The sequence below is a fragment of the Schistocerca piceifrons genome, chromosome 2 (assembly GCF_021461385.2).
Source record: "Schistocerca piceifrons isolate TAMUIC-IGC-003096 chromosome 2, iqSchPice1.1, whole genome shotgun sequence".
NCBI classification, from domain to species: Eukaryota; Metazoa; Arthropoda; class Insecta; order Orthoptera; family Acrididae; genus Schistocerca; species Schistocerca piceifrons.
Genome location: NC_060139.1, coordinates 398,885,635 through 398,901,414, shown reverse-complemented (window position 1 = coordinate 398,901,414; position 15,780 = coordinate 398,885,635). Strand labels below are relative to the sequence as shown.

Sequence of the window (15,780 nt, the reverse complement as noted above, 5' to 3'; positions counted from 1 at the left end):
ATTTGAAAGGCACAGGCCTCAGTCAAGAAAACCAGAATTGACGCTTACACAGCCAAGGGCCTCATTCCCAGAGTACAATTTGCTCCTAGAGCTTGTGCAGTGCCAAAGGCACAGAAGGAAAATTGTCATTTAAGGCCAATAGTGAATGATATCAACTTGTTTACGTACAATTTGGCAAAGTATCTAGCCTGCAAACTAAGACATATAGTTGGCAAAACAGACTCTTATGTGAAGAACTCAATGCACTTCATAGAATGCATAAAGGGAGAAACAATTTTACCCATGCACATCATGATCATCTTCGACATAATGTCATTATTCACAAACATGCCAGTAGACAAAACTTGAATCCTACAAGAGTATGTCCTGCTGGTCATATGCAATCTCGTTGGGCTATGTTTGTTTTCAGCGTACTTCAAATGGCAACAAAAATACTACAAGCAGACAGATGGTGTAGCAATGGGATCTCTATTATCACCATTAGCAGCAGATATATTCATGGTGAACTTCGAAGTAACAGCACTTTGTTCCACTCCTTTACACCCACGATACTGGTTCAAGTATGTGGACAGTACGTTTGCTATATGACCTCATGGTGAAATTGAGCTACGCAGGTTTCAAGAATATTTGAGTAAATTGCACAGGAAGACACAGCTCATGCTTGAGGTAGAGAAGAATGGCACAATTCCATTCCTGGAAGTGGAAGTACACAGAACAGTGAAGAACACACGAGGGCATCAAAAATATCGGAATCCCACACATATGGTCAGATATTGGTACACCCAATCCAATGACAACACAGAGCAGAAGAACTCTGCCATACTTTCTTTGGCCATCCATGCTTAGCGCCTAAGTGATGCACGAAACATAACACATGCACTCAAAAGGGTGTGCACAATGTTTGTAGCATGTCACTGACTGGGTGGTAAACTCCTCCGCGAGATTGGTGTCCAGCCTGTCTCCCATAGCAGCTGTAAGATTCCAAGATGTGTTAATGTCCACAAGGACAGGTGTGTACAAGATGAAATGGCAGTATGGAGAAGAATACGTTAACGAGATAGGCAAATCAATAGCAATGCACATACAAGAACATGAGCACTAAATTTGTCTGAGACAACACAGCAAGTCTGCAGTGGTTGAATACTGGCAAGACTGTGGCAAGGAATTCAAATTTAATGAAACCTGCTTACAGGCCAAATAGGTGGGTTTAATGAAATGCAAGATCAGAGAAGCCGTAGAAATAATAAAACATCATAACAACATAATCAAGGAGGACAGATAAAAGCTTGTCCCATCCTGGCTGCCAGCCCTCAGAGTCCAACATTCCACACCAACAACATGTGATGCGAGTGCCACCAGTGAGGAACTGCTGCTGTACAGCCTACATCTAGTAGGAGGAAAACTAGAGCCTAGGCCTCATTCACTGATGAGCAACAATCATAGCAAACAATGCAAGAAGCAATAGACAACAGCAGATCCCCACTCCTTCCACCATAGCAACTTAATATAATAAAATTCCTGCTTCTTCTGCCTCAAGTGACCAATCGTAACAACTACGTTTCAAAAGTATGAAGCAATTTCGTGCGCAGTAAGTAGCAGTGACAAAATATAAGCAACTCCACACAGCTAAAGCACATCATTAGACCCAGAGGAAGGCCACTGTAACCGTGGCTGAAACATTGGTTCCTCTAGTATAGTTTTTTACATTATGACACGGTATGATTCTCAGAAAACTGACTCTGTCTGCAGAAGTGTAGGCAATTAGATATAGATCTTGTTAAGACCTTTGGATGTCACATTTATTGATAAAGCAACAGGCTGGTGTAGCCCACTTTGGTGCCAATTCATGCTTCAAAACTTGCACAGATGACATATAGTCAGCATGTTTCCATATTTTTCATTGAGAATATTTGCTGTAATTGTAAAACTGACTCATTCAGCATTATAGTTAGAAGTCACACTCATTATCCACGGAACAGGCAAACAGCTAACTCTTAAGAAAAAATACGAGACGTTGTCTAGTGATGATTTGTGGTTGTGCATTTATGAATGTAAAGCAATATAACAATTTGTTGTTCATAGAGATTTAGATTTCCTTAAAGTGATTAAGGTGAACCCTTTCACGGTTTCTTTGAAAAGAATAAGGCTGAATTTCTCCGCTATCTCTGTTCTGTCCAAAATTGTTTGCCATCACTTACACATTTATTGTCTGTGTGACTTTTAATCATACTGCCTTCCTTACCAAGTTGAAAAGAGTTGTAGCTCTGCTAAGAAATGATCACTTTATTCCTCCTGAAAACCCAACAACTATTCCTATGAATATCCATTTTACAGTGACTGATGAATGAGGCTTGACACACTGCTTGCATCAAACCATCTTGCCGTGGGCTTTGAAGAATTTGAACATAGAAATATCATCTTGTTAACACCATGACAATGCAGTTCATGCAGCAGACAAAATTCTCAACTGTTTGCAAGCAAACCAGATCTGAGTGCCACCTCAGTGACCTATTCATCTGCTTGGTCAATCTGTGAATATTACACATATCAAAAAAAGTTTTGCATCACGCTGATTCCCAGAACTCCTGAACATAGACATTGACTGTGGATGTTGTATCACAGTCACAGTCCCTTTTACTCTTCAGAGATGTCACTAAACCCACCCAAAGATGTAAACAGCCTTGCATGAGCAGCACCTATTAGATGGAGGGGGTCCGACAGCCGATCAGTTCCAGTCATTCCACCAGGAAAGAGGTACACAACTCGTGTTGTCTGTAGTTCAACCATGCCTAGACGGTCAATACCACAGTTTGATCATGTCTGCATTGTTACTTTGTGCCAGGAAGGGCTCTCAACAAGGAAAATGTCCAAGTGTCTCAGAGTGAACCAAAGCGGTGTTGTTCGGACATGGAGGCAATAAGGAGAGACAGGAACCGTCGATGACATTCCTCACTCAGGCCGCCCAAGGGCTACTACTGCAGTGGATGACCGCTACCTATTGATTATGGCTCAGAGGACCCCTGACAGCAACGCCACTGTGTTGAATAACACTTATCGTGCAGCCACAGGACGTAATGTTACAACTCAAACTGTGCAGAATAGGCTGCATGATGTGCAACTTCACTCCCACCGTCCATGGCGGGGTCCATCTTCGCACCCAAGACACCATGCAGCACGGTACAAATGGGCCCAACAACATGCCGAATAGACCGCTCAGGATTGGCTTACGTTGTCTTCGCCGATGAGTGTCGCATATGCCTTCAACCAGACATTTGTCAGAGACATGTTTGGAGGCAACCTGATCAGGCTGAAATGCCTTAGACACACTGCCCAGCGAGTGTAGCAAGGTGGAGGATCCCTGCTGTTTTGGGGTGGTATTACGTGGGGTCGACGTATGCCGCAGGTGGTCATGGAAGGCGCTGTAACGGCTGTACGATACGTGAATGCCATCCTCCAACCAATGGTGCAACCATATCAGCAGCATATTGACGAGGCATTCATCTTCATGAACGACAATTCATGCCCCATCATGCACATTTTGTGAATGACTTCCTTCAGGATAACGACATCACTCGACTAGAGTGGCCAGCACGTTCTCCAGACATGAACTCTATCAAACGTGCTGGAGATAGATTGAAAAGGGCTGTTTATGGATGCCGTGATCAACCAACCACTCTGAGGGATCTACATCGAATCACCGTTGAGGAGTGGGACAATTTGGACGAACGGTGCCTTGACGAACTTGAGGATAGTATTCCACGTCGAATACAGGCATGCATCAGTGCAAGAGGATATGCTACTGGGTATTAGAGGTACCGGTATGTACAGCAATCTGGACCACCACCTCTGAAGGTTTCGCTGTATGGTGGTACAACATGGAGTGTATGGTTTTCATGAGCAATAAAAATGGCGGAAATGATGTTTATGTTGATCTCTAATCCAATTTTCTGTACAGGTTCCAGAACTCTTGGAACCGAGGTGCGAAACTTTTTCTGATGTGTGCATTTGCTATGTAAGAGTAAAGAAAATATTTGAAGAAAGCACTTTTATTTAAATGAAGAGGCTGTAGCTTCCTTTATTATGATGTTCTTCAAAGAGATGGAACATAACATTGTGTAGATTATTTGGCTGAATGTAAAGTTTATCAATGAAGTGGGGAACAAAATGCAGTGTTGGTGGCCCTGCAGCTCTTCGTAGCATTTCATATTAATGTTCACACCTGTGTCAAACTATTTTGTATGTGAAAAACTTTTATCAAATTGTGGTTTAGATACCAGATTTTAATTCAGAGCTCCTTGTGAGTGGAAGGTGTTTAAGTTGAAATAGTATTTGTAGAGCCTATGCGTAAATTAGGTGCCAACATACTAATTAAAATCCACAATATCATTCCAATGCCTTATGGGAAAAATTTTGCAATATTGTTGTTTTTAGTCTACCACCACCAGTGTCTTGTGCAATTCTTTAATATCCCTACTACTCGAATTACTAAAATGTAGAAATTACATACATCATTCAAAAAATCAAAAACACGTAGAAGTGAGAGTCATGATATGAACCATCTATGAAAGTCAGAAGCATTTAATAATACTATTAACAGTTTATGATTTTTTGGTATCTCATATTTTCTGTGAGTTTTCTAGGATCATTTTTCTTCCTTGTACCATAATAGGCCATTTTTATCACTGAGTTTCATTCTCCCTAGTATTTCCATTTCTTTCTAGAGCCAAAATGTTCAAGGTACAGTGATTTTGATGTCCAGACTGACATGAACTACGGACCTTGCCGTTAGTGGGGAGGCTTGCGTGCCTCAGCGATACAGTTAGCCGTACCGTAGGTGCAACCACAATGGAGGGGTATCTGTTGAGAGGCCAGACGAACGTGTGGTTCCTGAAGAGGGACAGCAGCCTTTTCAGTAGTTGCAGGGGGAACAGTCTGGATGATTGACTGATCTGGCCTTTTAACACTAACGAAAACGGCCTTGCTGTGCTGGTACTGCGAATGGCTGAAAGCAAGGGGAAACTACAGCCATACTTTTTCCCGAGGGCCTGCAGCTTTACTGTATGGTTAAATGATGATGGCGTCCTCTTGGGTAAAATATTCCAGAGGTAAAATAGTCCCCCATTCGGACCTCCAGGCGGGGACTACTCAGGAGCACATCGTTATCAGAAGAAAGAAAACTGGCGCTCTACGGATCAGAGCGTGGAATGTCAGATCCCTTAATCAGGCAGGTAGGTTAGAAAATTTAAAAAGGGAAATGGATAGGTTAACGTTAGATATAGTGGTAATTAGCGAAGTTCGGTGGCAGGAGGAACAAGACTTTTGGTCAGATGAATACAGGGTTATAAATACAAAATCAAATAGGGGTAATGCAGGAGTAGGTTTAATAATGAATAAAAAAAAAATAGGAGTGTGGGTAAGCTACTACAAACAGCATAGTGAACGCCTTATTGTGGCCAAGATAGACACGAAGCCCACGCCTACTACAGTAGTGCAAGTTTATATGCCAACTAGCTCAGCAGATGACGAAGAAATTGAAGAAATGTATGATGAGATAAAAGAAATTATTCAGATAGTGAAGGGAGACGAAAATTTAATAGTCATGGGTGACTGGAACTCGATAGTAGGAAAAGGAAGAGAAGGAAACGTAGTAGGTGAATATGGACTGGGGGTAAGAAATGAAAGAGGAAGCCGCCTAGTAGAATTTTGCACAGAGCATAACTTAATCATAGCTAACACTTGGTTCAAGAATCAAAGAAGAAGGTTGTATACATGGAAGAAGCTTGGAGATACTGACAGGTTTCAGATAGATTATATAATGCTAAGACAGAGATTTAGGAACCAGGTTTTAAATTGTAAGACGTTTCCAGGGGCAGATGTGGACTCTGACCACAATCTATTGGTTATAAACTGTAGATTAAAACCAAAGAAACTGCAAAAAGGTGGGAATTTAAGGAGATGGGACCTGGATAAACTGACTAAACCAGAGGTTGTACAGAGTATCAGGGAGAGCATAAGGGAACAGTTGACAGGAATGGGGGAAAGAAATACAGTAGAAGAAGAATGGGTAGCTTTGAGGGATGAAGTAGTGAAAGCAGCAGAGGATCAAGTAGGTAAAAAGATGAGGGCTAGTAGAAATCCTTGGGTAACAGAAGAAATATTGACTTTAATTGATGAAAGGAGAAAATATAATAATGCAGTAAATGAAGCAGGCAAAAAGGAATACAAACGTCTCAAAAATGAGATCGACAGGAAGTGCAAAATGGCTAAGCAGGGATGGCTAGAGGACAAATGTAAGGATGTAGAGGCTTATCTCACCTTGGGGAAGATCAATGTGGATTCCGTAGAAATATTGGAACTCATGAGGCAATACTGACCCTACGACTTATCTTAGAAGTTAGATTAAGGAAAGGCGAACCTACATTTCTAGCATTTGTAGACTTAGAGAAAGCTTTTGACAATGTTGACTGGAATACTCTCTTTCAAATTCTGAAGGTGGCAGGGATAAAATACAGGGAGCAAAAGGCTATTTACAATTTGTACAGAAACCAGATGGCAGTTATATGAGTCGAGGGACATGAAAGGGAAGCAGTGGTTGGGAAGGGAGTGAGACAGCGTTGTAGCCTCTCCCCGATGCTATTCAATCTGTATATTGAGCTAGCAGTGAAGGAAACAAAAGAAAAATTCGGAGTAGGTATTAAAATCCATGGAGAAGAAATAAAAACTTTGAGGTTCGCCGATGACATTGTAATTCTGTCAGAGACAGCAAAGGACTTGGAAGAGCAGTTGAACGGAATGGATAGTGTCTTGAAAGGAGGATATAAGATGAACATCAACAAAAGCCAAACGAGGATAATGGAATGTAGTCTAATTAAGTCGGGTGATGCTGAGGGAATTAGATTAGGAAATGAGACACTTAAAGTAGTTTTGCTATTAGGGGAGCACAATAACTCATGATGATTGAAGTAGAGAGGATATAAAATGTAGACTGGCAAAGGCAAGGAAAGCTTTTCTGAAGAAGAGAAATTTGTTAACATCGAGTATAGATTTAAGTGTCAGGAAGTCGTTTCTGAAAGTATTTGTTTGGAGTGTAGCCATGTATGGAAGTGAAACATGAACGATAAATAGTTTGAACAAGAAGAGAATAGAAGTTTTCGAAATGTGGTGCTACAGAAGAATGCTGAAGATTAGATGGGTAGATCACATAACTAATGAGGAGGTATTGAATAGAATTGGGGAGAAGAGGAGTTTGTGGCACAACGTGACTAGAAGAAGGGATCAGTTGGTAGGACACATTCTGAGGCATCAAGGGATCACCAGTTTAGTATTGGAGGGCAGCGTGGAGGGTAAAAATCGTAGAGGGAGACCAAGAGATGAATACACTAAGCATATTCAAAAGGATGTAGGTTGCAGTAGGTACTGGGAGATGAAGAAGCTTGCACAGGATAGAGTAGCATGGAGAGCTGCATCAAACCAGTCTCAGGACTGAAGACCACAACAATAACAACATATGTGTTACTGAAATACACTTTCTACTTAATCTCCACAAGAAGCAATTAAATTTCGTTTCTTTGTCAGTAAATTTACTAAGTGCACTCATTGTATGGAAAACAAAATATAAAATATTTTATGTTTATGTTAAAAAATATATCGGCTCAACCACTTGTTTATAGTGTAAAACTCTTAAGATTGACGCGTTTCGGAAGTCGAGCTTCCATCCTCAGAATAATAAAAAGTAAAAGAACCTGTTAAAACTCGCTAAAATGGAACATGCACCAGGCGCAATAAAATTGATAATAAATTTAAAACATAATTATTATCAATTTTATTGTGCCTGGTGCATGTTCAATTTTAGCGAGTTTTAACAGGTTCCTTTACTTTTTATTATTCTGATGATGGAAGCTTGACTTCCGAAACGTGTCAATCTTAGTGTTTTACACTATAGACAAGTGGTTGAGCCGATATATTTTTTAACATTGACATTCACAACCACAACCTCTGATCCAGTATGGATAAAATCAATGTTTTATGTTCATTTAATGGTTTTTCTTTAATGTAGCTTACCTCACACTATTTGTATAAGTATCTGAACCAGCCATTTGCCTTAATTGATATTATTGTTGTTTATAACACATCAGAGTGTCATATAGACAGTTGTTTGAGTATCTACTGGATATGAGATTGCTATTGCATTTCTTGTTGTTGTTGGTAAATAAATGCTATGTCACCTAAAAATTAATTTTCAGTGGCATCCTCTCAGTAGCAGAATGGGACGAAAAAATGAATGTAGCTGTTGTGACGTACTCAGTTGGGAAACACTGGGAAAACTTTGGTCACCAGCAAGGCCAAATAAAGTGCCTCAATCCGGAGGAAGCACTTTTCCTATTAGAAACAGTGAGTTGTATTTACATACTGTGATAAAAAATCAGTTTAGACTCTTGACTGTATGTGACTTCTCCTTATAGTGTATGTGCCATAATTGTTATTTCTATTTAAAGGTTGGGTCATATATCTATTCCTGCCAATCCGTAGCCATCACCAATGTAGGGATGCAAAACCATATCAACCAAGTCCAAACCACCTTGCAGTATCTTCTCTCCATCCGCAAAATTCTCCCGGTGTCCAATCCCAAATTCCTGGAACCCATAACACACATTGAAACTCTTGCTCTGCAGAAACTTGAGCACCATGCACAACGCCACTTCAAAAAGCTCTCCATCCTGCTCACTTCCTCCTCCCGCCTTGGAGTTCCACTGTCCACCAGTTCAACAACAACCTTCAAACCTCCCCCACGTCCCCTCATAGCTGACAAACTCTGTCTTGCAGACCTACTACACTTACCCCACCCTCCAAAACTCCCTCCCACCACCACACAGAATCCAGAACCTAAATAGACCCACAACACAGTCATGAACCTTTCCTGCAGAAGCCACAGCCCCACAGAAATATCAGTCTTTTCCAAAGGCCTCACCTTTTGCCCCCCCCTCCCAAATTCAGCCATGCAGGACTTGTTAAAGACCTTCTCTCCTTCTCCCGGTCCCTACAGTGGAAACACTTTTTCACCACCAACCCTACCAATCAGGCTTAAGCAAAGACCAATATTGAATCTTACCTAACTCAGTTCACTCCTCCATTCCACTGTGATCCACCCCCACTGCCCCCAATCCATCCCCTGTTACCTTTCCTGAATTTCTTTAGCTCAAATCTTGTGTCATCTAAAAATTGATCCCATCCTTATAATCCTACCCGTGGACAAAGGCTCCACCACTGTTGTTTTGAACCACAAGGATTACCTAGCGGAAGGACTCCACCAGCTGTCAGATACTTCCACCTACAAACCTTGCCACAGTGACCCCATTCCAGTAATCCATCAGGATCTCCAGTCACTGCTCAAATCCTTAGGCTCATCCCAGAACCTCTCCCCGGAGTCCATCTCTCTACTCACCCCTACCAATCCCTGCACTCATACCTTCTACATGCTTCCTAAAGTCCATAAATGTAACCACCCAGGATGCCCCATTGTGGCCATTTACTATGACCCCACTGAGATAAATTGTGCTCTCGCAGACCAACACCTTCAACCTATTACTACAAACCTAACCTCCTTTATAAAAGATACCAACCATTTCCTCCACTGACTCTCCACAGTTCCTGTCCCTTTACCACATGGTGCACTGCTCATCACTATTGATGCCACCTCCTTGTACACTAAGATCCCTAATGCCCATGGCCTTACTGCTATTGAACACGACCTTTTCCAATGTACAACGGATTCCAAACCAATGACCTCCTTCGTAGCTGCCATGACCAACTATAGCCATAACCACAATTACTTCTCCTTTGAAGGCATTACCTACAAACAAATCCAGGGTACAGCTATGGGCACTTGCATGGCACCATCCTGTGCCAATCTATTCGTGGGCCATCTAGAGGAATCCTTCCAAAAAATCCAGAATCCTAAACCCCTCACCTGCTTCAGATTCGTTGATGACATCTTTGCTATCTGGATCAAAGGTGAGGACACCCTATCCACATTCCTCCTGAACCTCAACAACTTCTCCCCCATTTGCTTCACCTGGTCCTACTCAGACCAACAAGCCCCCTTCCTACATGTTGACCTCCACCTCAAAGATGGCTACATCAGTACCTCCATCCACATCAAACCTACTAACCACCAGCAATACCTCCACTTCTACAGCTGCCACCCGTTCCATACCAAGAAGTCCCGAAGTCTCCTAGCCAGCCACGGTCATCGCCTCTGCAGTGACAAGCAGTCCCTCTCAAAATATACCAAGGACCTCACTGAAGTCTTCACTGACCATAATTATCCTCCCATCCTCTTACAAAAACAAATAACCTGTGCCTTATCTTTCCAGTTTCCCACCACCTCCCAAAGTCCCACTGTCTGGCCACAGAGGAGCATTCCCCTCATAATTCAGTACCACCTAGGACTGGAGCAACTGACTTACATTCTCCACCAGGATTTTGACTACCTGTCATCATGCCCTGAAATAAGAAATGTCCTGCCCACTATCCTCCCCATTCCTCCCACAGTGGTATTCTGCCATCCACCTAACTTAAACTGTATACTAATCCATCCTTACACAACCCCTGCTCCCAGTCCCTTACCTCATGGCTCATACCCCTGTAATAGACCGAGGTGCACGATCTGTCCCATACATCCTCCCACCACCACCTTCTCCTGTCCGGTCACTAACATCACCTATCCCATCAAAGGCATGGCTGCCTGTGAAACCAGTCATGTAGTCTACAAACTAAGCTGCAACCACTGTGCTGCGTTCTATGTAGGCATGACAACCAACAAGCTGTCTGTCCACATGAATGGTCACCGACAAACTGTGACCGAGAAACAAGTGTACCACCTTGTTGCTGAACAAGCTGCCAAACATGATATCCTTCATTTCAGTGATTGCTTCACATTCTGTGCCGTATGGATCCTTCCCACAAACACCAGCTTTTCTGAATCGCATAGGTGGTAACTTTCCCTGCAATACATCCTATGTTCCCATAACTCTCCTGGCCACAACCCTGTTCCCTTTCCAGCACTACACAGCCGTCATTCCATCACCACACCCAGTCTAATTTATTTATCTCCTTTTTTGCACTTCCCACCCCACCTCTCCCCTGCCCTTCATCTAAACAGGAGCACTTCGCTGTTTGCCACCCCCACCATACTATTCCTCCCCCTCCCCAGCCCAGCCTCCTCCTCACCGCCACCCAGTCGCCATTCCTATCATGCACTGGTGCTGCTGCTCTCAGTGTGGTTTCAGTTGCCTCTGACTGCAGTCGTGTGAGTTGCGTTTGTGTGTGTGTGTGTGTGTGTGTGTGTGTGTGTGTGTGTGTGTATTGTTGATTAAGGCATTAATCGCTGAAAGCTTTAATTGTGATAGTCTTTTTGTCGTGCCTATCTATCTCTGCTTTATGGTGAGTAGCAACTTTCCTTCTCATAGTATTGTTACATTCCTTCCTGGATTTTCCATTATTTGACATTCAGGTATTGGACAATTAATTCTGTCCTCAAATTGAAATGGGTAATTATGTTTCCTTTGATATCACAGAAGTTGATCCTTGATATTTGCTTGTAATAGTGTTTTTAATCTAATATTATGTAGCACTTTTAGATATTAACATGCTCTGTGAACTACTTTTAGTGAGTATCAGCTGTTGTTGTTCCAGAGGCTGTAACTGTTTGATATTACAAATTTTGCCTCCAGAGGTCCAAAGCACCTTAACACCCTCTCTCTCTCCCTCTCCCTGTACTCCCTCCCTCCCTCTCTCTCTCATCCCCCTTTCCAGACGGTGGAATTTAAGCTGGTAATTTGTAAAATGCAAGTTATTTCGGTATACAAGTGTTGTATTAAATTTGCTCTGTCACCACTTCACTGTGGATTTTAAATTTTTCTGTAGCTTCCTGTAGAACCTAAATACTTAGCACTGAGGAAGAGAACATTTTAGTTATCAAGAAATCTTTCTAGTACTGAATGAAATTTCATACTAGAGAGAGATAAAAAGAAAAGTAGCATGTTAATGATGTGAATTTCCAAAGAAAAATCAGTAAGCAGTATGCATAATGCTTACGTTTCTTCCATAGCTTGATAAGTGCTTCTGAAAATAATATCTGTCTACATTGGTTCAGTACCTACCTGGGAGATAGCGGTAGTTGGTCAGCTGGAGATTGTACTATTTCGTCAGACATTCCTAGAAGACACCATGTAGCCCGTTTGTCAAAGTTGGAACTCATGAGCTTAGTGCATTGAATGTTTGTCTCCAAAATATTATGAAAGTTTCTATGGATGTGAGTATATTAGTTGGTGTTTAGCAAAGCAAATAACAAATACCCTCTGGTATGAAGTAATATATTCTGCAGTGTGTTTGCATGGACATTAGCTCAAGACCTGTCCTCGTAGTTTCAATTCTGTCCATACTGCTCTCCAACTACCCAAACTTCATTGAAGCTGTCCTGTATATCATGCGAGACTAGCAATCCTAAAAGAAATTGTACCCTCTTTGGACCGCTAGAATGGCAATCAATGCAGGAGAGCTTTTCTGAAATGTGGAAAGTATGACAGAGACATGGCAGAGTTGAAGCTGTGCAGTGAGCCATGTGTAGTGCCTGGTTAGCTCAGTTGGCAGAAGTATTGCCCATCAGAGGGAAGGTCTTGAATTTAGTGTCCAGGCTTACAGTTTTGATCTGTAAGATTCAACAAGAAGCAACATGCTCAGCAGAATGATTGAAAGCAAATGAGATTGGTAGAGGTGATTTTGAGTAGCAGACAGGCACAATGAAAAAGAACACTAAAAATATTTACAGCTTTCAGACAAAGTCTTCAGAAGTAAAAGACTCACACATTCACAGAACAACTCGCACATATGGCCACTGTCACCAGGCCCTCATACCCAACTGCAATTGTGTCTTATGTGTGCAGCTTATTGTAGCTAGGTTAGATAGTGGGGGTGAGGAGGTGGCATCGGGCAGAAGGGGGAGGGATAGCACGGTAGGGGTGAGGGAAGATGCTGTGGTATCATGCAGGCATGTTTATGGGGCAGGATAGAGTTACTAGGTCCAGCATCAAGAGGGGGTGCTGTGTGCACAGTGTGGGGGGAGGGGGATGGGGGGGTGGGTGGAATGTAAGACATTGGTGGGATAAAAGGTGTGTGTGTGTGTGTGTGTGTGTGTGTGTGTGTGTGTGTGTGTGTGTACTGGACTAAGAGTAGGGAAAGGGGGTAGGCTGTAGGAGGACAGAGACTAGTGAAGGTTGAGGGCAAGGGTTTCAGGATATGTTGTAGGGAGAGTTCACACCTGTGCAGTTCAGAAAAGCTGGTGTTGGTGTGAAGAATGCAGATGGCACAGGCTGCGAAGCAGTCATTAAAGTTGGGCACATTGCATTTGGCAGCACGTTTAGCGGCTGGGTGGTCCAGCTGTCCCTTGGTCTCAGTTTGGCAGTGGCCATTCATACAGTCAGGCAGCTTGTTAGTCGTCATGCTCACTTAGAGTGTGGCACAGTGGTTGGAACTAAGTCCATAGATGGCATGGCTGCTTTCACAGATGGCCCTGCCTTTGATGGTGTAGGAGATGCCAGTGAAAGGACTGGAGTAGGTGGCAGTGGGAGGATGTATGGAATATGTGTTGAATCTGGGCCTATTGCAGGGATATGAGCCATGAGGCAAGGGGCTGGGAGCAGGTGTTGTGTAGGATTGACAAGGCTATTGTGTAGGTTTGGTGAGCAAAGGAATGCTACTGTGGGAGGTGTGGAGGGGATAGTGGGTAGGATATTCCTCATTTCAGAGCAGGCTGCGAATGAGTCTAAACCCGGCGGAGAATATGATTCAGCTGCTCCAGTCATGGGTAATACCGAGTCACAAGAGGAGTGCTGCTTTGTGTTTTGTTTTCATTCTCGCTTTCTGTCTGTCTGTCTGCTTTTCTTGAGTCAACAGTTTTGTGACTGGCTTGATGTGGCGTGCCATGAATTCCTCTCCTGTGCCAAGCTCTTCATCTCAGAGTAGCTCTTGCAACCTACGCCCTCAGTTATTTGCTGGATGTGTTCCAATCTCTGTTTCCCTCTACATTTTTAACACACTACAGTTCCGTCTAGTACTATGGAAGTTATTCCCCAATATCTTAACAGATGCCCTAAAATCCTGTCCCTTCTTCTTATCAGTGTTTCCCATATATTCCTTTCACCTCCAATTCTTCGTAGAACTGCCTCTGTCCTTATTGTCTGTAGCACCACGTATCAAAAGCTTTGATTCTCTTCTGTTCTGGTTTTCCCACAGTCCATGTTTTGCTGCCATGCTCCAGACATACATTCTCAGTAATTTCTTCCTCAAGTTAAGGCCTTTGTTTGATACTAGGAGACTTTTCTTGGCCAGGAATGCCTATTTTGACAGTGCTATTCTGCTTTTGATGTCCTTGCTCTGTCTGTCAAGGGTTATTTTACTGCCTAGATGGCAGAATTCCTCAACTTCATTTACTTTGTGACTGTCAGTCCTGATGTTAAGTTTCTTGCTGTCCTCATTTCTGCTACTTTTCGTTACTTTTGTCTTTCTTCAATTTACACTCAATCCATATTCTGTACTCAATAGAACATTCATTCCGTCAGCAGATCCCGTAACTCTTCTTCACTTTCACAGGGGTAGCAATGTTATCAGCGAATCTTATCATTGATGTCCTTTCACCTTGAATTTTAATCCCACTCTTGGACTTTCCTTTCATTTCCATCATTACTTCTTCAATATATTGATTGAATAGTAGGGGCAATTCGTTCTTGGTCTTCCACTCTTATTATTCCCTCTTGACTCTTATACATGTTGTATATTACTCATCTCTCCCTATACCTTACCCCTATTTTCCTCAGAATTTCAAACATCTTGCACCATTTGACATTGTGGCTTTACTGTGGGTATATGGGGGTGGCTGACATGCTCCTTCCATCTGTGCCAATACAGAAAAGTTTCCATACCCCTAGTCAGAACCCAGGCTCACATACTGTTCCTGCATTCTTGCCTACCTCATGCCCTGACCAATACATTACCCATATCCAGCTGCAACACCTACATCCACAATTACCTCTATCTGTTCAAATTCCATCAGTGAATAGCCACAACAACCTAGTCTTGCAAACCATATCAGTCAAGCCCAAACCACCTTGCACTACCTCCTCTCCATCTGTAAGATTCTCCTGCTCTTCAATCCCAAATTTCTGCATCTCATCTCCCAACATTGAAACCTTTTCCCTCCAGGAACTAGAGCAGCATGCACAATGTCTTCCCAAAAAATTGTCCGATCTGTTTATTCATACTCCTGATTTGGACCAATTTCCACCACCACTACTAGAGCTTTCATCAAGCCTCCCCCACATTCCCGCATAGCTGTCAAATACTGCCTTGCAGACCTACTACATTTACCACCCGCCACACTACAGAACCCAGAGCCCAAACAGATCTGCAACACAGTCACAAACCTGTCCTCCAAAAGCCGCAGTCCCACAGAAGTGTCAGTCCTTTTCAAAAGCCTTAACTTCTGCACTACTCCCAAATTAAATCATGCTGGGGTGATTCGAACAAGACCTCTCTCCTTCTCCTGGTCCCTCCATTGTAAACAGGTTTTCATCATTAATGCTACGAATCGCACTCAGTTCAAAACCAATACTGAACACTGCCTCAGTTTACTCCTCTGTCCAACTGCCATCCACTGCCCACAAATCACCAGTTGTTAACTTTCCCGAATTTCCTAACCTTTAACCTTTCCTCATTATCATTATA

General features: G+C 42.6%; 1 protein-coding gene across 3 annotated transcripts in view; it reads left to right on the top strand.

Moving 5' to 3' along the window:
* The window catches only part of LOC124776505, a 138,183-nt gene that overhangs the window by 34,815 nt on the left and 87,588 nt on the right, over nucleotides 1-15,780 (top strand). For all 3 annotated transcript variants that reach the window (XM_047251526.1, XM_047251527.1, XM_047251528.1), the window contains exon 3: nucleotides 8,244-8,391. In XM_047251526.1, the coding sequence (XP_047107482.1) occupies nucleotides 8,244-8,391 (148 nt within the window). The remainder of the gene's footprint in view (nucleotides 1-8,243; nucleotides 8,392-15,780) is intronic.